Source organism: Postia placenta, assembly GCF_002117355.1.
Source record: "Postia placenta MAD-698-R-SB12 unplaced genomic scaffold POSPLAscaffold_2, whole genome shotgun sequence".
NCBI classification, from domain to species: Eukaryota; Fungi; Basidiomycota; class Agaricomycetes; order Polyporales; family Adustoporiaceae; genus Rhodonia; species Rhodonia placenta.
Genome location: NW_020169833.1, coordinates 218,259 through 240,113, shown reverse-complemented (window position 1 = coordinate 240,113; position 21,855 = coordinate 218,259). Strand labels below are relative to the sequence as shown.

General features: G+C 54.5%; 7 protein-coding genes across 7 annotated transcripts; 5 read left to right on the top strand and 2 right to left on the bottom strand.

The window, feature by feature from the left end:
• Positions 1-572: 572 nt before the first annotated feature.
• Positions 573-1,718, bottom strand: POSPLADRAFT_1132534 (hypothetical protein; the record flags this gene model as incomplete). The annotated part of the gene is made up of 4 exons (XM_024484227.1): positions 573-856; positions 1,047-1,155; positions 1,377-1,551; positions 1,660-1,718. The coding sequence occupies 4 exons, from the start codon at positions 1,716-1,718 to the stop codon at positions 573-575; spliced, it is 627 nt and encodes a 208-aa protein (XP_024342537.1).
• Positions 1,719-2,947: 1,229 nt separating this feature from the next.
• POSPLADRAFT_1133078 (hypothetical protein) lies at positions 2,948-5,050 on the top strand (the record flags this gene model as incomplete). The annotated part of the gene is made up of 5 exons (XM_024484300.1): positions 2,948-4,124; positions 4,368-4,551; positions 4,611-4,631; positions 4,686-4,965; positions 5,027-5,050. 5 exons carry the CDS (start codon positions 2,948-2,950, stop codon positions 5,048-5,050), a joined length of 1,686 nt encoding a protein of 561 aa, XP_024342536.1.
• Positions 5,051-6,290: 1,240 nt separating this feature from the next.
• Positions 6,291-7,252, top strand: POSPLADRAFT_1052414 (hypothetical protein; the record flags this gene model as incomplete). Its single annotated transcript, XM_024480270.1, has 6 exons — positions 6,291-6,346; positions 6,405-6,563; positions 6,617-6,742; positions 6,805-6,981; positions 7,040-7,120; positions 7,180-7,252. The coding sequence occupies 6 exons, from the start codon at positions 6,291-6,293 to the stop codon at positions 7,250-7,252; spliced, it is 672 nt and encodes a 223-aa protein (XP_024342535.1).
• A 119-nt stretch (positions 7,253-7,371) lies between these two features.
• On the bottom strand, positions 7,372-7,668 carry POSPLADRAFT_1131548 (hypothetical protein; the record flags this gene model as incomplete). The annotated part of the gene is made up of 1 exon (XM_024484100.1): positions 7,372-7,668. A coding segment is annotated over one exon (297 nt), but the record flags the coding sequence as incomplete, so codon positions are not given.
• A 1,006-nt stretch (positions 7,669-8,674) lies between these two features.
• Positions 8,675-9,636, top strand: POSPLADRAFT_1052413 (hypothetical protein; the record flags this gene model as incomplete). Its single annotated transcript, XM_024480269.1, has 2 exons — positions 8,675-9,384; positions 9,426-9,636. 2 exons carry the CDS (start codon positions 8,675-8,677, stop codon positions 9,634-9,636), a joined length of 921 nt encoding a protein of 306 aa, XP_024342533.1.
• A 1,196-nt stretch (positions 9,637-10,832) lies between these two features.
• On the top strand, positions 10,833-12,727 carry POSPLADRAFT_1072753 (hypothetical protein; the record flags this gene model as incomplete). Its single annotated transcript, XM_024482545.1, has 5 exons — positions 10,833-10,849; positions 10,902-12,094; positions 12,153-12,495; positions 12,552-12,574; positions 12,633-12,727. 5 exons carry the CDS (start codon positions 10,833-10,835, stop codon positions 12,650-12,652), a joined length of 1,596 nt encoding a protein of 531 aa, XP_024342532.1. The 3' UTR covers positions 12,653-12,727.
• Positions 12,728-13,977: 1,250 nt separating this feature from the next.
• Positions 13,978-21,399, top strand: POSPLADRAFT_1131193 (hypothetical protein; the record flags this gene model as incomplete). The annotated part of the gene is made up of 11 exons (XM_024484039.1): positions 13,978-14,072; positions 14,145-14,246; positions 14,302-15,823; positions 17,609-17,650; positions 17,716-17,811; positions 17,908-19,027; positions 19,086-19,431; positions 19,720-20,194; positions 20,538-20,790; positions 20,813-20,887; positions 21,122-21,399. The coding sequence occupies 11 exons, from the start codon at positions 13,978-13,980 to the stop codon at positions 21,397-21,399; spliced, it is 4,404 nt and encodes a 1,467-aa protein (XP_024342531.1).
• Positions 21,400-21,855: the final 456 nt, after the last annotated feature.

The following is a 21,855-nucleotide window of genomic DNA, read 5'->3' as shown; positions in this document are numbered from 1 at the left end:
GCGAACAACCTCATCATTCATGGGGCGACAAACCTTGGGGGCTGGCGCAGCGCCCATAGCTCACATGATGCCTCCTTACTCGCCTGAGCGAGCCTGAACACCCAGCTCCGTGCAATGCTTGTACTTGGAGTACACATGGCGCATGGGCGACACAACATAAGGCAGGAATGTCGATTTTTAGGGTCTGTTCCAGTTCACCCTCGCCATCTCAGGTATGCGTATATTCATGTCGCCGCAGTTGATTTCTGCTTATGTACCCATTGATTCCTTTTTGCTTGCAGGTACTATGTGGCCGCTCGCAAACGGCATCTCCGAGTGACGCAGAACTAAGCGATAGGCCACGAACACGTCCTTCCTCAATCCAACTCCTTGCCTTAAAGTCAGCATGAGCATCGTGAACGGTCTCGTTAATTAAGCGGTACGTCAAGCAGAGGTCCTTGTTCGCCTTTGAGATGTCATATCTGAACAGATGTGTTGCCTTCGCTGGATCATAGGACATGTTGCTGATAGGAAAATCAGCACCGGCGTTGCCTGCAGTATTGAGTACAGTGAAATTGGTGAGCGCACTGCATTTAAAGAGGATCCCATCCGAGCTTGTCCTTGTTCTTCTCCATAGACTCCCACGGGGCGTGCTCGGCAAGGGTCTTGCTCGCGCAATACTCACTGTCCTGTCTGACATTTCCGTCGTTCGCGTTAGCGTCCTTGATCGCCTGCTCGTTCCAATGTTCCTCCGTGAAGACGTGCAGCGTAGTACCGAAGCCCAAGGCAGATGCCGCGGACGACGTGACGACTACGCATTTGACAGAGCTTCCGTGTGCAAATGCGGACTCGAGCATGTGGGGAGCACCGAATATCCCTGGAAAATGATCTCGTCTGGCTCGCCTACCTAGTATTGTTCCTAGCTTGGCGTGGCTCGAAAGCCATGGCTTTGGCCTGGCTTCAGAGAGCCCGGGCCTCAGCGAGTGCTGAGCCAGGCCCTGGCGGCAGGCTTTGGCCTGGCTCAGGCTTGGCCCGGGCTCAAGCCATGGCTTGTTACCTTCTCACACCTGATGCACGGCGGCTGATTATGGGCTGTGCATCGAGTGCGGGGGTCGTTAGAAGAGGTCTGTATTGAAGTAAGTAGCTAGAGGGATAGTAGCCGAGAATTTGAATGCGCTATTGAGGACACTCAAGGTCACATGTTGGATGTCTGTCTCGGAGACAGCTATTCAGCATGAAGCGCCCATTCTCCCACAACATACGAAGAACATTTACACATTACCATGGAGTTTCCAACACTGCGGAGATGTACTAGAATATTTGTCAAGGTATGTGCTTGTGCCTCCTGCAACCATATCATACTAATAGGGTGCAGTGCTGGAGCTCCGGACTAGTACCACAAGCCCCGGGCTTGCTGGCCTGGCTCGTGCTTCCTCCCAGCAAAGCCAGGCCCTACCGGAGGGCTTGCACAGGGCTTTGGCCTGGTTTGGCCTGGCCTCTCCGGGCTTGGCCTGGCCTGGCTCGGGCTTCTGAGCCAGGTCCAGCACAACACTACGCCTACCCTCTGATGGACTGGAGAGGCGGTGTGCTCGTTGGCGTCTGCGCCCTTGACAGCCTCATCGAACGCGCTGACCTTCATCTAAGCATGCTTAGGCTTGGTTGCGGATGGAGAGCACGCACGTCACGGTGAGATCAGGCACATCCTCTAGGTCTAGCTTGTAACCGTGGCCTGCGAACATTCGCACACCTCTACTTTGGAGCGTATGGTTACGCGAACAGAGTAGCCGCTCTCAAGGAGAGTGCGTAATGATTCTTTGCTTTGTACCTTGTATATGCTCTTACTGACACCATCTCTAGCTCGCTCCATTCTCGACCTCCTCAGTCCTTATTCATAATGCGCCTTATTATCCTATAAGAATCCCTGGAGGCGTCCTTATGCCCTTTCATAGTGCGGGATTAACAAATCAATGGACGCAGTCAGAACCTGCACTATTGAATTGTGCAGGCGGAGACAAAGGTTTTGGACGTGATACCATAGCTTGGCCAGTACTTTGAGTCACAGATGACAATATGAAAGGTACAAATACTACTCAAAAGGTATAACCTATGGCGAGGAAGTGATTGGCAGTGGTGAGGGGCGTCGGCGCGATGGTCATGAGCCTGGGCGTGTGCGCAGGGCCTAAGATGATTGCCAGGGCGTCACGCGATATATCTTGCTGCCCAGTGCTACTGGTATATGACGAGGACATTCATGTCCCGGTCTGTAATGTGTGTATTCCATATACAAGCATTTCGTGTACCCGGTTTCTCGGTCTCGTTCCGATTATGAGAGGACGCACCATGTGGAATATGTGCGCTACGCCGGCCTCCGAAATTTATATTCACCGCCTCACATACAATGAAGGCTGGTCGCGTTCCATGGGCAACTTACATGGCCAACCACCACCGAGATTGGCGGCTACAATACGACACTGTTCATCCAAGCAGCTGAACCGCGCATTGGGACTCTTGAACGGGTTCCGGTGGTACATGATCCGACCCGAGGCTATGGTGAGATGCTAATTAAGATATCGGAGGCAGTTGAGGATACCAATGAACGACGAGCATCAAGACTTCGGTTGGCTAGTGGTCTCAATATATCTTTCACAGAAGGCGCTCATATGGCCTGGAGCGTTGAGCGATGTCAATGACACGAATCGAAGCAGCACGCGATCCGTGGTAAGCCGGGCCTTGCTGATGGAGGGTCCCCGGATCTCAGCACATATATATATCAACGGCCTATACGAAGCGGATGTGTACGCGCTTTGACTGGTCTGCGCCCCATCCACTTCCATCACAAATTACGACGTCTCACAAGACCGAGAGCCTCCCATTGACACTGTTCGGTGAGCTCCGCCTGGAAGCGCGCTTGAAGTGCATACAGATATCTTACTGGATGAGACCGGAACATTGTAGAGCTCTGCATATCATGGTGTTGCCTTTCCCGAATGAGATATGGTTGGACATCTTTCATGGTCTGGCCAAGGAAGGCGAGTACGACACGCTAGAAAGATGCCGAGTGGTGTGCAGAGGATTCCACTGGATGGCGGAGGAGTGCTTATTGCGAAGCATGGTGTTCAAGAGTACAGACGAGGTGGAGCGCATCAAAGTGGAGGCTTCGGGCGGTGAGATGCGGCGCTGGCGTGGGCCAACGTATGTGCACATCGAGGGCGGGAATGGGATTAACAAACACCAACCGATCCCACATCTGGCGACGTTTGCATCGAGGCTTGGCGGGAGATGGCTCTGCGTCAAAGAGCTGCGGATCTCCTTCGCGATGTGGCGGGCGCGTAATCTCGATGCTGACGCTGTCTTCCGCGACCTAGCTCGCTTCCCCTCGATCACCGACCTCGGCCTCAGTAACGTCATTCTCCCTGCGATTCTGACGCTTGGCCGGTTGGTGTGTGCACTCCCATGCCTCCAGAAGCTCGGTCTCTTCAATGTGGAATTCATTCAGCAACCTTTCGAGGCCTCCACCGTTTCTCAATTCCGTCTTCTGCCGCGCACGCAGCTCGAGACGCTGTCGTTGGGCATGGCGTACGACGGGTCCGTGCCAACTCCCGACTTCGTTGAACTGGTCAACTTTATAGCTGCCGTCAGTAACCGCATACGCTTGGCTCCCATTTGTGATCTGGCGCAGGCGTATCTATGGAGCGCCGTCCGAACACTGCATCTCTCGAGTATCGTCTTTCCCTCAGTCGCGACATTTGCTCGTCTCCTGTGCGCCCTTCCCTCTCTCGAAGGCCTCTATTTCGAGTGGTCATGCACGTTTGTGAAGCACGGCTTTGACTTTCGAAGCACTCCTGTGCACCCAGGTTTACCGCCACGACTGGTGACTCTCTTCCTGGACTTCAGCACGGGCGTCGACCTTCACTCAATAGCTGATCTTGTCGACGTCTTCATCACTACTGGCGTTAGTCACAAACTTCAAGACATAAAAATTTGTCCGTCTCCATCCCTCCAGTTGATGTCAGAGTCCGATGTCTGCCTCAATAGGCTCGTGAGACATTCTGGGCAATCATTGCATCGCCTCAATCTCGGCGCGCCTGCAACCTGGCGTATACCTGACAACAAATACGTGTGGCTTGCCGCAGACCAGAGTGCAGGTGCGTTTCATATAATGATTCCGCTTCCATATTGACAGCCGGTGTACAAAGCTCCGTATTTCGATCTTTCGGGGAACACGTGCCTGGAACGTCTGGACCTCACTGTCACCATCACTCATGAAAATAGATCATGTCTGTGTACTCCTGTGGTCGACATTCTATCCCATGTGACATCCACGCAGATGTCTAGGATTGCAGTGGAATTCTGCCCTCGTGATTATCGCGACAATTCATCGGACGCAGACTGGGCAACACTAATGGCTGGGCTCCTACAAATCGATACTGTCCTCTCGTGGCCGGTCTTCAAAAATCTGGTCCATGTCTCCATTCATGTCATCATGTTTGATACTTCGGACGTCGGAGATGAAGAACGGGCGGACGAGCTAAGAGCGTGCTTACCCAAGCTTGATGGACGCGGTATTCTAGGGTGTGTAACGATGCAGTTGTGCAGCCTGCTGCTTCGTTGACAATGTACCCGATTTGTAGCATGGAGCTGAACGACACTCGGTATGCTATAGTCGAGCTCACCATCTTTCCAGCTCGCTGACGCAGAATCTCCAGGGTCGGAGTGCACTGGGACGATAAGACCGGTTGCTGGAAACGTTACGGGATAGAGAGGGGCGCCGCACAGGGCACTGTAATGACCGAAGAAGTGAGCATGGCTGATGGCGGCACCTGTGTGTCCCCTTGCGACGACTCAGAGGCAGTGCCTGCGGCGTTGGGGATCGTCTCAGTACCAGCAGCAGCGCGTGCTAATGCCCAGCCACTTTCCTCGTCGTATCCCATAGACTCGCGAGTAGTTGCCGAAGGGTGCAATGATGGAATCGCACCGCAGGATGCGGTGGCTGCTTTGGAGACATGTTCAGGTATCCTGCAGCATATGAGCTCGGTATGTCTGCCAGCGTATGCTCGTTAGCAAGGGATAAACGAGACTGACGTTGCCCTATCTAGGAGTGAATGAGGAGGAGTCGGTAGACCTAGGTTCACTCACGTAGGAACCACTGGGACTGAACAAGGGGCGTTTACCGCAATATATCTCTTTCAATACTCGCCATGCAAATGCATCGTCGCATGCACGGTGGGGCCATTAGGCTGGACTCATCATGCTCACGAACATCTCGGCTACGGCCAATCCCATATTTTCTCGCTCGTCTTCTGCGTAACACCTCATTTCCTTGCGGGCTCTTGGCAACCCCATAGAATCACATCGTTTCATGCACCCCGAGCTCTCGCTCTGATATGCCGACTCGCAAAGAGCTTTTGCAGCGATGCTCCTCCCTCCACGCGTAGGACACGAGAGCCTTCCGGGGGAGCTGATCGTCAGCATGTCCAGGAGATGGAGTCTAGGAAGACGACGCATTTAGACATGGACGGCCAGGAATCAGGTGGGCGTGGTGTACTGCAAGTGACGAGAGCAACTTGCAGGAGCAGGCATATAAATGGGCATAAGCAGCAGCGCGAGTAGGATGGACGCAGAGTGAGAATGAGGAGCGAGCGATCGACACAGGCGATCACCGGGCCGCCGTTGCCACCACCATGATGGCTACTCGTAGATCGACTTCCATCATCGCATGCGCCGAAGACAGTCTACATTCTACATCCGCTCTTACATGTAAGGATGAACGCCGCACACCATGTAAACAGAAACCCCGCACGAATATTGAAGATGTCTTTGTTGCACTAGCAACTTCAAACGTCTGCGATGTTCCATATCGCATTGGCTGACAAGATGATGGGAGATGGAACTAACCGCTTGGCGGCGTACAAATCCGCCCTCCTTCCATATGTAGAGCTTGGTAAGCCTTGCTCGCTCAGTCGCTTGCCTTACAAACCTTGTCATACTGACCAACCTGATGTCTCATGAGCTACAGCAGTTTCTGAGCAGGCAATGACAAGGCCAACGCATTGGTGGCGCCTGTGCGACCGCGCGATGACACTTCATTAGCTTAGCGAGCTGAACGTGAGCGGTACCTTTGCTGACTGACTACGCCAGCTTGAGGCCTGTCGTGCCTTCTCTGCATGAACACACGATCCCGACGGCGATGTGACAATGTCGATCGTGTGATATATAAGGCTCGCTCTACAAGGCGAATTTGGCACCAGATCATCCTCCTCACTCGTATTCCTCAACTCGCTTCAGCATTTCTTTCTTACACGTAACTGACGATGTCGCACGGCAAGCAGTTCACCTTGTACACCCACCAGGCCGGCCCCAACGGCTGGTAAGCCACTGTTTCCTGTAAAAGGCCTGAATTACCCGTCATGAACTCTCATAAACAGGAAGGTCGCGTTTGTCTCGACTGAACTCGGTCTGACCTACGAGAGCATCTACCTCGACTTTGGCAAGAACGAGCAGAAGGCTGCTGAGTACACCAAGTACAACCCCAACGGCTGTATCCCGACCTTGATTGACCACAAGAACAACGACTTCGTTGTCTGGTGTGTTCGGGAGACGCGTTGCGCTAGATGAATGGCTAATAAGGATATTGCAGGGAGTCCAACGCGATCATCGTCTACCTTGCCGAAAAATATGACACGGCGCATCGCATCTCTGCGTCGACGCCAAACGATAAGGTGTTCGAGCTCCAGTGGCTCTTCTTCCAAGCCTCTGGCCAAGGGTGAGCGCCTCCTTCATTGTAGTCTTGCAACGAGAATGCATGCTGACTACGATACGCTTTAGCCCATACTTCGGTCAGGCCGCCTGGTTCAAGGTCTACCACCCTGAGAAGGTCCCTAGCGCGATTGAGCGCTACCAGAAGGAGACCGCGCGTGTCATCGGCGTTTTGGACGGCGTGCTCTCCAAGCAGGAGTGGCTTATTGGCGGCAAGTACAGCGTTGCCGACATCGCATTCGTGTCGTGAGTCTTACGGTTTTTTGTTCTACTGGACTTGGGTGATACGATGTTTGCACATTAGGTGGACCAATGTTGCCTTGGCCCTGGTTTTGCCGGACGCGCAGGGCATCAACGTCGAGAAGGACTACCCGGCATTCTGGGTGTGAGTCATCTCCGCGCTGTATGGTTTCTATTTCACTGATGGGCACCGACTCGTTATAGGTGGCACCAGAAGCTGATGGCACACGACTCGATTAAAGCCGTGTGGGCTGAGAGGGCGGCTGTGCAGTCGTAAAGGCTCGGCGGTAATATGGTTAGATCTTCATGAGTGAAGTGCTCTCAGGCTTAAACATACAAAATTAACATGAATTGACGATATCTGTCGGCTCCGAAGTCGCACAAAGTTTGGATGAGTCATGTGCTAATGTCATTGAGAGCTGTCAAACGACTGTCCAACATAAGTCGCTGCGTCGAAGAAGCGTCGCCCCATGGGAATACCCATGCGAGGAACTGTTGGAATAACGGTGCGACAGCGCGGCGAGCGCGTTTGTCCACGGGCGTAGCGATGCCCGTAAGGGACAATCGCGTAGCGTACATACATCGCGCGCGGTCGTTATATACTACGATAGGGGCCTCCGGCCCCCGGCTACTCGCGCGTCCGAGCTTGCGAGCTCGTACCTGACCATGCGCTCCAACAACTACAGCATATAGTCGTATATCGGACGAAGGACGAGTAACGTCCTTCGGGAGGTATCCAAGCCTGAGGGGCGGAGAAGTCGACGAACACAATCAAATCGGGAAGGGCCGTCCACAGTTCGCACTTTAAAATGGTATTGACGTCACTCGGTGCGCATTATCCGACATTCACGGGATATGCCGGCTCAGCCTCCAGTCTGCACATGCACATTGCGGACCGAAGAGGTCTCTGCATTGATCACTTGAAGCAGATGATTAGACGCATCGCTAGTGGGCATCAATACCATGGGGGAGGACGTGTACACGAGTGCGCCATAATCTTCTAACGTTAGACCAAGTTGCAACCTTCCATGCGCGCAGCAATCGCCGTTCATCGAGGGCTTACTTCTGGCCCCCCGCTTTGTAACTTTCGGAGTGGTACTGCGGACATCAGATGGACGCGATGCGCATGTGTATATGCGTCCTTTCTAGCCTGCACGCACAAGGCGATCAAATGAGATGAACGAGGGTGACGCGGAGACGAATGGGACTGAAACACCTCGGTGATCGTAAACGAGGCCTGAGCGATAGGAGATACTGAAGGACATGAGGCGAGGCAAAATATCACAGCCATCGCTTCGTTATGTATCATATAATCTGCGAAGTGGGTGAGGTTGCGCACCTCTGCTACGTCCGGTTCCTACCACCGTCTCGAGTCGTCGCTGATCTCCTCTCGCCGAGCGGGATACAATAAACGGCGCGTCAGCGGTCCATAGATCATTGCAAGAGTCGTGGAGGAGACTGAAGGTCATAGGGTGAGCCAATGTGGCCAAATGCGCCGCTTTCTGAGCTCCCGGAGTAAATCATCAGCTCATATGACGCGCAAGGACGGTGGTGCTGCGTACCTCTGCTCGACAGTCATATCGCGATCGTCCGTGACCTGTCGAATCTTCGCTCGACGCCCAGGTCGCATTATATTGCAAGGTAATATCGTGATTTGAAATTGTCAGCCGCACTTACATACCACACAATCCCGACAGCCATGCCATGGCCTCTCCCGGTAAAAGTCTGGTTGCTGATCATCGATGAACTGGGGGCACAAGGCGAATACGATGCGTTGGAGGCATGCGCAGATGCCGGGGGAGGCCTGCTGAAGGAGAGAGCGAAGAGGTACATTCCAAAGGAAATGACATTTAGGACGCCGGAGGAGGTTGCGAGCATCAATGTGGGGCAGCGCTGGAAGGGACCAGAGGAAGTGCACATCGTGGGAGGGAGGCGAGGCGGTGAGCGGCTTCCGATCCCACACCTGGCAACATTCGCGTCGAGGCTCGCAGGAAAGTGGACCAATGTAAACGAGCTAACGATCGAGAGGGCGGAGTGGCGGGTGCAGGATCTCGATCGGGCTTCCCTCTTACTCGATTTAGGCTATTTCAACAACGTCAGGGAGCTCTGCCATCTCGGCGATGTCGAGGTCGTCCAGAATGTCATCGATACCCAGACGCTCTCGGCCTTCGGCCTTCAACGGCGCGCTACCCGCCTGGTCGAGATACATGTGCAGCGGCGCACTGGATCACTCACAGCGCACTCCAGGTTCGCTGGACTTCTAGCGCTGACCATTCCATTCCTCAAGACACCTCCGAGGAGAAATGTTCGGCATCTGGGCCTACAGAATGTCACTCTTCCGACGCCTGGAGTATTTGCATGCTTGCTTTGTGGCCTTCCTGACCTGAAACGTCTCATCATCGAAGGACCGTGCACGTTCCCCGGTTCTCGAAACATGGATTTGATCATAGACATATCCATGTGGACATGCCCTTTTCATTGCGGTTAAATACACTCGAGTTCGGCGACGACTTCTCCCTACTTTCCGATCTTCAGTCCCTGCATGATCTCGTCGACTTCTTCATACAAACCGGTACCACTGCCCGCCTGATATCACTCATCGCTCCGCTGGGCCCGGATACGCCTCAGCCACAGCACAGATTGAAGCTCCACCGCTTCTGAGGTCCCTCATGTCCTCATGGTGTCCATAGCGCGCGCAGTATCCCCCCCCCCTCCCGGAAGCCGAAATCACATCCTATGCTTGCGATACAGTTGTGTGCCCCTCGCTATCGACCGCCAATCCTGCACTTCGATCTGCGGGTCCACGCGCAGTCGCTCCCTCCGCACGTTGCCCTCCCATTGCTCCTGTGACGACTCGAGCCTTCCTCGGGCGCTCATTTGCCGCGTTCATATCCGTTCTCGGCCAACTGCGTCTCGAGTGCACACCTCTACACGCGTGTGCGCGCCTCGCGCTGCTTGCGGCGCTACAATCCTGCCAATTTACCCTCGGGATGACATCGATTCGTTACCGTCTTCCACAGTGCTGTAATACTGCTCGTATTCCGTTACTATGTATATTCAGATCGTAACTACTCGTTCTTCCTCCATTTATGTCGTATCCACACGACTTCTCATTCTCTCCGCCCCTGCAGTATCCTATATGCACCACTACCCAAGCCCGCGCTCTCCTCATCTCGCTTTCTCGTATGTATTCTCTACGTCGTTCAAATGTAGGTCCTCGATGTCTCACAATACATGTACACCTCAAACTTTGATGCACGGACGTTCTGCATTCTTCATCCTCGTGCACGCCCTCTGCTTCGCCACAGTATGGCCGGAAGTGCAAATACATGCCTAGTTTCCGTCAGTGCTTCGTTAGCGACGTCTGTTGATCGTCGAATGGACGGCTAGCGCTGTCATCGATGACCTTGGCGTAGTGCATATTTGTGGTGTGCTGAGCAGCCAGCTATGCAAAGGCCGGAAACGACCTCAATAGTACGATACTTTGATTATACTCAGCGGCTGTATGCACCTAGATGTCCCTGTTGGGACAATGCGGACGTGTATCAGACGAGAAACGAGTTATGTACAACTGGAGACCCGCAGGCCTAGAGGCTGGGGAAGCGACACATTCAGTCGACATGGGATAAGGCGATCCATCATCCAGATTGTGATGGTTCTCTACGACGCTCGACGGGCATTGCTCCATATAAAGCGCCGACGTGTACCATTCAACCTTGTGCGGTTCGCAGCCCGCGGGGGCTCTGAATCGAATGTTATGACAACCATCAAAGCGAGGCTGCGTACATACCTTTGCTCGACACTCACGTTGCGACTATCCAGATCCTCTCAGGCCTTCATTCGACGCATAGTCCGTCATGGACAATATGCCCAGGTGCGTGACGATGTTGTGATACAGAATGTTCAGCTGCGCTCACCCGCAACAGTACTGTCACAGACACAGTTGCGGCGGCTGTGCTTCCGCATCTCCCGGTGGAGATTTGGTTGTCAATCATCGATGAGCTCGGCGCACAACGCGAGTATGATGCGTTGGAAGCATGCGCAGCGTTCACTGTAGGAGTGCTCCAGGAGAGAGCGCAGACGTACATTCCAGACACAATGACATTCAGAACGCGAGAGGAGGTTGTGAGCATCGTTTTGAGGCGACGCTGGGAAGGACCGCAGACGGTGAACATCGTGGGAGGAACGCGTCGTGGCGAGCGGCTTCCGATTCCGCACCTGGCGACATTCGCGTCGAGGCTGGCAGGAAACTGGACACACGCAGACACGCTGATGATTGAGAGAGCGGAGTGGCGGGGGCAGGATCTCGATCTCCATTCCGTCTTGCTCGATTTGGCCTTGTTTGATCGGATCGGCTGGCTGCACCTCTACGAAGTCACGTTTCCGACGGTCCTGTCCTTTTGGCGCCTCGTCTACACCTTTCCACGCCTCAACAGTCTTCATCTCTATGATGTCGATATCATCAAGGCCGACATTGATGCACGGACACTCGCAGCGCTGCACCTCTTACCCGCTAGGCGGAACTTGAACAGAATGTACCTGCTGCCACCCGCGGAATCCAGTGACGAACGACCTGCATCACTCGCAGCGCACTCCGCCGCTGGGCTACTGCAGGTGATAATAGCACAGGCCGTCCCGTCTTTCGAGACATGCCCTTGGAGAAACATCGAGCATCTGCATTTTGGAGATGTTACCCTTCCGACCGCTGCAGCCTTCGGGCGCTTGCTCTGTGCCCTTCCCGCCCTCAGAGAGCTCGCCATCTATGGACCATGCATATTCGCAGAACACGGCTTCAACTCCAGCGACGTCCGTATACTCGCAGGCGCTCCATCACGATTGGCACGAGTCGATCTCGGCGCGGACTTCTCTACACAGTCTAATCCTCAGTCCGTACACGAGGTCGTCGACGTCCTCGTTCATTGTAGTGCCAGTCGCCGCCTGAAGCATATCGCGGCCTGGCCGTCCCCGTCTTTGCGTGTGCTAACGAGCATAGATGTCTCCCTCAATAGACTCGTCAAGCATGCTGGCCAATCGCTGGAGAGCCTTACACTCGCAGCGCTCCCGCAAGGCAGCTTACCGCTGTCCAACGATGTGTCAACATGTGCATTCCCGAGCGCAGGTGTGTCCTGTAATATGATCTTTCCCAGTCTACTCACCGTAATACACCATCCCTCCAGCCCGATGTTTTGACGTCTCGGCGAATACACGTATCCTGCGCCTTGAATGTTCAACGACAATCGCCAATGAGGACAATCCATTGATTGCTCTCTTGTTGGAGCTTCTTTGCCAGACCCCATTAGAACACATAAACTATATCAGGTTGATCTTCCACGTGAAGAACGAGGTGGATTCTGGAAAGCTGTGGGCTAGCCTCTCACACCTCGGTGCAGTCCTGTCCCGAGGCTTTATCAAGCTGTATCATGTTGCAATAGAACTGCATGGTGTACCCGAATTCACAGAGAGCCATGAAGCGATTGTGAGGTCATGGCAACAAAAGCTGCTCACATGGTGTGTTCTAAAGTACGTACTTCCATGGCATCCGCACTGCTAGTTTGACGAACGTGCCTCGTCTATAGCTTTGACGTTGTAGAAGCATCAGGTACAGTGTTCACCGAGCGCCAACTGGTGAATCGATTACTGACTACCGGTGCCTACAGGTACACAGCATCATCTCTAGAATGCCCTGGCTTGTAGCGGGTGCAGAATGCATCCCATCATCCCCTTTCTCATCATGCATTATGACAGTATTCTCTTCCCGACAATACGTCATATCATTTGTGGACATTTGAGCTGCGAATATCCCAGATCCATGCGCGCATGTCGGATCCTCATCTGATGCAACCTGGCCGAGCCTTGGCCTCTATGCAAGCCGACTGGCACGCTCGGTCCATCTTCATTGCTTATCCCTCATGTCCGACAGGAGGCTCGGCAGCTCCTGCGCGGTCGACTGCGTCGTGTTCAGACAATCTTACGTTCAGCCCGAGCAGCTGCTCCAACTTGACGCCATCGGGATGTCGCCGGAATGACGCAGATAACGGTGTGCCTCGGAGACACTCCTCGAGATTTAGCGTTCTCCGCCAGCTGGAATACACGGCCCGCAGGAGTACCCACCCGGGGAGCTTGTATCAGGGCGTCTGGTGGAGCAAGTCGAATGAACACACTGAGACCGCCCCGGGCCTCCGCCCGCGACATACGGCGGCACAGGAAACACGCGTACCTTGCTTGTATTCCAATCATGTTCGAGGGCTGTATCCGTACCGCAATCACACGGCATCTAGCCGAGACGCCTCTGCCAGAACAAGGCCATGCGTCAGACGAAGGGGCAGGCTGCATACATCAAGAAGCTTGCGGGGCGTGCGGATGACATCGTCAATCACTCATTGGACACGAGAAAGGGTAGTCCGCATTGACCCGCTGTGGGAGTGTCATTGGCGACACTCGATGTGCGATGCTCGCCACCAGTTGCTCTGTTAATGTCTGTGGTGCGCAGACCGCGAGATCTCTGCGTCGGTTGGTGTAACAATATGCACGGGCACATCCCATTGGTCTGCAGTTAGATCGGCCCGCGGTCGCCGATGCACGCCGCTGGAGTCAACGCCTATCAAATGGTTCTTTCGAGGATCCCTGGATTTAGGTTTAGGAGTGGTGCCGGGGGGGAATGGATGAACGCGATGCACATGGTGATCACGCGGCCTTTCCAACCGCCGGACCCGAAATGATACGATCAGATGAGGAAAGCGAGGGCGGCGCGGTGCCCAACAAGGCAGAGACGCATCGATGATCGTGGTGGAAGCCTCAGTCGACGATGATGTTGACGGACACGAGGCGGGACGCAGGGATCACAGGCACCGCCTCGCCAGCTTATCATATGATCTGCGAGGATGGCAAGGCTGCGCACCTCTCCTGCGACCGTGCCGAGTACTCGTCTTCAACCTTCTCTCGCCGAGCGGGGGCACGATTAAAAAACCAAGATTCGACCTTTTCTCGCCGAGTGGGGGCACGATGGAAAGACCAAGAACAAGAGTGAAACGGCTGAGCGAATTGGAGAGCCCAAGAATGCTGAGAAGAACATATTTGGGCAGGTGGAGTGACGAAGAGTGAGTCGGGGAGACCTCGATCTCCGCTTTATGTGCTCCTGGGGTAGATCATTATTCTATATCATCTACAAGGTCGGAGGTGCATCCTATTTTTGTGCGAGACTTGCTTCACGACCGGGCAAGACTTCTCGGATCCCCACTCAACACTAAGGTTACAATTGACGAGGCATGCGAGTACGTGGCGGTATTATCATACCAAATCGTCAGCTTCATTCACCACTACTCGAAGGACATCCCCGGCCATGCTTCGGCCTCTCCCACTGGAGGTCTGGTTGCAGGTCATCGACGAGCTCGGTGCGGAAAGTGAATACGACGTGTTGAGAGCATGCTCAGAAGCTAGCGACGGGTTGCTTCGAGAGAGAGCAGAGAAGTACATTCCAACCAAAATGGCATTCAGGACGAAGGAGGAGGTTGCGAACATCAACCTGGAGTTACGCTGGACGGGTCCACGGCGGGTGCACATCGAGGGGGGCAGGCATGGCGGCGAGCGGCGTCCGATTCCGCACCTGGCGACATTCGCGTCGAGGCTCGCACCAAATTGGACTGACGTGCAGGCGCTGACGATCGAGAGGGCGGAGTGGCGGGCGCACGATCTCGATCTGCGTACCCTGCTGCTCGATATAGGCCGCTTCGACAGGATCACAACCCTCCACTTGTATGACGTCACGTTTCCTACCGTCCTGACGTTCTGGCGCCTGGTGTGCGGGCTCCCAAGCCTCACGCAGCTGTTCTTCCGTGGCGTCGAGATTGTCAATACCGCAGTCGATGCACGGGCACTCTCGGCCTTGCGCAGTCTGTACACCACCAGCCTGAGCGCAGTACTGGTGCGGCCGCCCGTCGATATCAGCCTCGAGGAACCTGAAGCGCTTACAAAGCACTTCACTGGGCTGCCGACACAGTTCTTGCCATTTCTCAGGGCACCGCCGTGGAGATATATCCGCAATCTGTACTTATGGGATCTCACACTTCCGACGCCTGCAGCCCTCGCGAACTTGCTTTATGCCATTCCTGCCCTCATGGTCATCGGCATCGACGGACCATGCAGGTTCTCGGAGCGTCGCTCTGACTCCACAGAAATTTGGTCTCTGCATCCAGAAGAGCTACTGAAATTAAGAACCGTCGAGCTGGGCAAGATGTTCTCCCTGTGTTCTGATTCCCGGTCTGTGCATGACCTCGTCGACCTCCTCTTTAGAGTTAATTCCGATGGCAAATTAAAGACTATAAAAGCTTGGCTGTCCCCATCCCTGGGTGTAACAACAAGCATAGACGTCGCTCTCACAAGGCTCGTTGGGCGTGCTGGCCGTGGTGTGACAAGTCTCACGCTCAAAGCACTTCCGCAAGACAGCTTATCGCTGTTCAACCCAGCGCCAGCACATGCAGCCCCGGGCGCAGATCCGTCCCATAACGTGTTCTTTCAAAGTATACTCCGGGATACCACCGGATATCTAGACAGTTATCTCCGTCTTTCCAGAAACAACAATCTCCAGTACCTTGACTGTTCGCTTGCAATCACCCATGAGGACGACTCGCCATTCTCTCCTCTCGTGGGGTCTCTTCGCAAGGTCACATCGGAAAGAATATCCCATATAGGCCTGTCTATCAGCGTCACGGACGAGGAGGACCTTGCAAAGTTTTGGACTGGCCTCCTGCAGCTCGATGAAGCCCTCTGCCGCGACATCTTCGACAAGCTGAACGTAGTCGAAATGCGATTCCCTCGTGTGAACGAATTTACAGAGGCGCACGTAGATGCGGTAAGGTCATGCTTACCAGCGCTGGAGGCGCGGCGTATTCTGCGGTGCGTAGCTCAATGATACCCTCGCTGCTGCTCTAACAGCTGTGATTTGTCTATAGGATCAGTGTGGAGGATCCCTCAGGTATGGTGGATACTGAGCTCGAATCGGTAAAATAGTCACTGACGACCGGTGTCTGCAGGCACATGGCACTGGCTCTAGGTGTCCCTCGCTCGCGGCGGGTGCGGAGAAGAGCCCAATCCACCGAACCACAGCACCGCCTTGACCGTTGATTGCCCCATATTCACGTCTTTCAAATCCTCTACGCACATTCTTATTATCGCCTCCTCTTCACGTCGTCACGTTATTCAACGTAACGTCTCCTTCATCGATTTCAACCTATTCAATTACGCGAGGCGCTTACCCAGATGCCACGCCCTCGACACGCGCTCGCACAGACACGGTGTCCTCCTCGAGCCCGGTGGACTTTGGCTTCCATCCGTGCCGCTCGATACACCGGGTCCGTCCCCCCTTCTCAACTGCTCTGCGCAACAGGTTACAGGCGGCTGGGCGAGTGTGACGTTGGCCGCCTGACGCTCTTTGCGTTGGATGCGATCAGCCGCCGGTGCGCTGACGACCTCTTCTCAAGCTGCTCAATCAACATCAACGACGTCTCGAGCCCAGGCTCGCGTGTCTCTTGGGCCCGCAGGTCCACTCAACCGCGATCCTCGATGCAGCCGTTGCTCTGGGCGCCCGGACGACCGGGCTACGCGTGATACCCTTGCGCTGGTGCGCTGTTTGCTGCGGCGGCGCTCTTCATTACCTGCTGCGCAGTATGTTCTGTACGGACTATCAGTTCCACTCTCCCTGCCGATGTATCTTCCATTTGTCCTGCGCAAAATGATGGCCCCTATCGGGTGCTGCGTGTACTGCGACTCGCTTCCCCCATCATGCATGTATGCCTCATTTGCTTTACTCGACTATCACTGCCCGGTATCTGGTCCGTTGCATAAGATGGACGCCGCTATCTGAACCATGAATTTGTATGTATACATCTGTGACAACATGGATCTTCTCGTCCGAGGACATCTGTGGTCACGAGTGCAGTGAAGAAAGATACGCAAACAACCATGTGCCTCGGTCTGCGATACCCTACTTCTACGGTATGGCGACGTACATGTTTATCCCGTCCCGGATGCGTTCAACGACGGTGTGCGTCTCGCGGTCCCAGAGGAAGTCATATGGCAGACAGGTGAAATGCCAGATAGACGAGAACTTACGTAGAACATGTGGCTATCAGGCTTCGAGATCGGAGAAGTGGACGAATTCGGCAGACATGAGAAAGGGGTGCACACCGTGAGAGAGTCATTAATGATGCCTCGATGTTCCCGGGTGTCCCTGTGTAGTTTGCGCAAGGGCTCTGCAATCAGCCCCTGATACCAGTACTATCGACATGCGCACAGGCAACCGATTTGAGTCGAATCCCGGCCTTCGAAACATGCCGCGGCAGTCACCGCGCGTCGGGGGCCTCCCTCGGGCACCTATTTATAAGGGCAGGAACCGCACTGAAGGCGGTTCATGGATGGATGTGATCGGCGTGTAGAACATGTGTTTCTTACCTTCCTGAGTTCTTTCTCCCTCCAGCCGAATCAAAAATGCCCGGACTCAGCCACTTTTAGAGAACCTGCCAGAAGACTCTGAGAGGAGAGTGAGGGTACGCATATATAACACACACCTTTCTTATGACATTTCCAAAATCTCTCTGACCTCCTCTCGCTGAGCTGGACACGATAAACGGCCCATCAGCGAGCAATAATCCGTTTGAAAGTCGTGAAATGGCATAGTAAGGTAAGCCGCGAGAGCTGGATGAGCTACGCTCCTGAAGCGAATGACGATCTCATATCATCTCCAAGGGGCTGTTCTGTCTACTTCTGCCCAGCACGCGACCATTCGAGACCGAGAGTCTCAGAATCCTGCTCGTTGGCGCCCAGCGAGGACAATATCTCCAGGTGAGTGGAGATGCTGTCACACAGAAAGGCCAGGTGTATTCACCTTCGGCGGTTCTACATTAGCATAGTGCCATGCACCCACGTCTCCCGGTAGAGATTTGGATGCTAATTATTGACGAGCTCGGTGCGGAACGCGAGTACGATGCTTTGCAGGCGTGCGTAAGAGCTGGTCAAGGAGTGCTTAAAGAAAGAGCGGAGAGGTATTTCCCAAACGAAATGGTAATCAGGACGCAGGAGGAGGTTGCGAGCATCAAGCTGGCGCACCGCTGGAAGGGACCAAGGCGGGTGCGCATTGGAGGAGGAACGCGGCGTGGCGAGCGGCTTCCGATTCCACACCTAGCGACGTTTGCGGCCAGGCTCGCACGAAATTGGATCGTCGTGGACAAACTGACGATCGAGAGAGGCGAGTGGCGAGCGCAGGATCTTGAGCTATGTTCCCTCCTACTCGACTTATCCTGCTTCGACCAGATCAGGCATCTCGAGCTCTATAATATCACGTTCCCGACGGTCTTGACGTTGTGGCGCCTCGTCTGCGCCTTCCCAGGTCTCAAGCGACTGAGTCTCCATGATGTCCATTTCGCGAAAACTGCTACTAATTCCCGGACGCTCTCCGCCCTGCGTCTTCTGCCCGCTTCACAGGTGTGGCACTTACACCTGTTGCCACGGCCAGAGGACTCAGTCGGCGTCGAGCGCTCTGGATCGCACTCTGCTGGTCTGGTAGCGCAGACCATGCCGTCTCTCGACAAGTCTCCGTGGAGCAAAATAACAATGCTGGCGTTGTGGGATGTCACGCTACCGACGGCTGCCGCCTTTGCCCGCCTGCTTTCTGCCCTCCCTTCCCTCAAATGGCTCAGTATCATGGGGCCGTGCACGTTCTCGGAGCATGGCGCTGATGGCGGGGTTGTACCTCTGCGCCAGCACATGCCATCGCGGCTGTGCCAGCTCGAGGTGGGCAAGGAGTTTTCTGCACACTCTGATCCCCAGTCCGTGCACGACCTCGTCGACATCCTCAATCACTCTGGTACTAGCGGCCGCCTGCAAACGATCATAGCTTGGCTGTCCCCGAGTTTGCGTGCGACATCGAGCACAGATGTCGCTCTCAATGAACTAGTCAAAGGTGCAGGCCGAGCACTACGAACACTTGATCTTCAACCCATCCGGCAGGATGGCTTAGCGATGTACAACGAAGGATCCATATATGCAGCTCCAGGCGCAGGTGCGTCCCGCGGCATAATATTAGAAAGCTAATGCACCGTAACATACCGTACCCGTAGCGCTTTGCTTCGATCTCTCGGCGAATACTCATCTACAGGACCTGACCTTCTCAATCGACATCACCCACGGGGACAATTCACCGATCGCTCCTGTGCTGGAGCTTCTTCGCCGGGCCACGTCACCGCAAATATCCAGCCTCAAGTTGACCTTTTGTGTAATGAAAAAGGCAGGCGTTGCAAAGTTGTGGGCTGGCCTCCCGAAGCTCGATGCAGCGCTCTTTCGAGATGCTTTCAGCAAACTCAAAAGTGTAATGATATTGTTGCGTGGCGTAGACCTTTCCCAAAAGGTTCTCAAGGTTAGGGTGAAGTCATCCTTGCCAAATGTGGAGGCGCGGCGTGTTTTGTGGTGCGTACCTTCATGGCGTCCTCACTGGTATTCTGACGGACGTGTCTTGTTCACAGTCTGAGGGTGCAGGATACATCAGGTACAATGCACACCAAGCTCGAACTAGTGAGACGATCACTGACCGTAAGTGTATGCAGGCACATGGCACTCGCTCTTGACGCCTTTCGCTCATACACGGTGCGGAGAAGATCGTGCCGCAGCTAGTCTCTCGCAAGCCTCATCGAGTCACAATTCCATTGCATCCCTTCATTGTCCCGCATATATGTTATCTGAAGCCTCGCGCGTCAGTACGCGGGCACGCAGCGTCTTCCTCGGACGCAACCCGAGCGAACGTACACCCGCGCTGCTCAATCATCGTTCTGTACGACAAGGACGCTCGGCGACTCTGACGCCGCTTGATCCTCTCCAGTCTGAGTGCGATCAGCTATCGAGACCGGTTGCACTCATTACCTCCTCGAATCTTCATACCAACGACGTCTCGGCCCCCCTCACTGCACGCATACATGCGCCCCGCACCGATGGCGACAGCCCGGGCCCGCCATGCTATGATCACCTCGGGAGTACATCGACTCCATCTGCCGTTGCTCCATCCTGCACTAGTGGGGGCGAATTCGACTCTGCCTGCACTGCCTCTTCGATCCTCGATCTGCAGATGCGCTCAAATTCTATGCTCAGCGACGTATACATCGCTATGGGCATGCGCGCGACTGGACTCCTTGTATACGCTTTGATGTCTATGCTGTTTGTTGTTGCGGCGCTGGTCGTTTTGTGCTGATGTGCGGGTATCCTTTGTACGTGCTATTATTCGTTCGTTCTGTCGCTGTATTTCCCACTTGTTGTGCTCGTTCTGTCTGCCACTATCGTGTACGTACGACGGCTCGGTTCCGTCCCTTGCTCTGCTCCCTTGCTCGGATAAACGATGTATTGTATGCTTTGTCCGGCGGTTTGCTCTCTGCTCCCTTGCCTTCGGGTTGCTTGTTGACAGCTCGCCTCCTGCTTATAAGGCGCTCTATGCCGTGGGCGCAATTCCCGCCTGCCCCCCTTTAGCGCAGTCCTCGCAAATCTGAAACTGGATGCATCGTGTTTGGGACATCACTTCAAAACAGACGACGGACATAGTCCCGGCAAAGACCGGCTATCATACAAAGCCTCCAAACAACCCTCGTAAGCGGAGGCTACTGAGGTGCGTGCACGGCATATCCAGGCGTAGTCAGAAATACCACTGCAATTCAACGACCATCATTAGCACTGCGGTTCTTGTACCACATAAATCCTCGTGCGTACCTGCAGGACTGGCGGTCAGAGTCAGCGAAGTGACAGGTGTCCAGCTCGCAGGATACTGGATGATGGGCAAGAACTGTATGTTCTGCATCGTCGGCAGGGGGGGAAGAGTGTACTGCGCTGGACGTGGTTCGACCGGCAGAGAGATGGGTATCTGTCGAGGTGCACCTGGCGGGTTGATGGCCCGGTCGTTCACAGTCTGGAAGACGGACTGAATCAACGCGCCATGAGTAATGCAGCCTATTAGCGCTAGAGTAGGATCAAGTGTGCTGACATGAGCAAAGTCCCACAAATCCTTGGCCGCGTCGAGGCGTTGAGACGGTGTGACACCCATCACATCCTGTGTCCTACGAGAAATGACGTATAAGTAATAGATAAAGGTGTAGTCTATAGCACGTACCGGCCGTAGAGTGTACCGTACTCCGCCCTCTGGACATCGTCCATCTGGTCTCGGAGGAGACGCAAGATGTTCAGCGCCTCCGACGTCAGGCGCTGTGCCCTTCGGAACTTGCCATCGCTATTCAAGAAGAGGCTAGAGCCATGGAGGACGTCGTTCTCTACCGTGGTAACAATTTCGTGAATCGTGTGAGCAACAAGAGGAGACAGCATGGCTGCGACGAGAAGAAACTTGACGGTTCATACGTATGCATTGCCAGTACATATACTCCTTCGCAAGTATGCTTCTAATTGTGGGCGTCGTAGGCAGACCTATAACGGAAGGAGGACGCATGCGAAGTGTCCGAAATGGGAAGCAACACCTGCTCTACTCGTCCGACTGAGGACAGCCGCCGATAAGTGAGACCCCAAAAAGGCTGCACAGTTTCCGCAAGAAGAAGGTGGAGATGATACCCCGTGCTCGCAGACGCCTTGATTTGGCAGCTGGGGATGCGGATAGCACTAGACAAACGGTGTATGTGGGCGTAAAATAGAGGCGCGTATGTACACACTGCACAGGTGAAACACAGCCTTCGGTCACGTAATAGCATTGCCACTTGCACCGGCCCAGCGATTGTCGGGGGACGCAAGAAGAGTATGTGGGTTCGCAGACATGGATCAGAGCAGGCTTGTTCGACGCATACAGCTGATGTCACTGTACCAGTCCAGCAAAGACTCGACTGCCGGCAGTGTAGAGAGCAAGCGCAA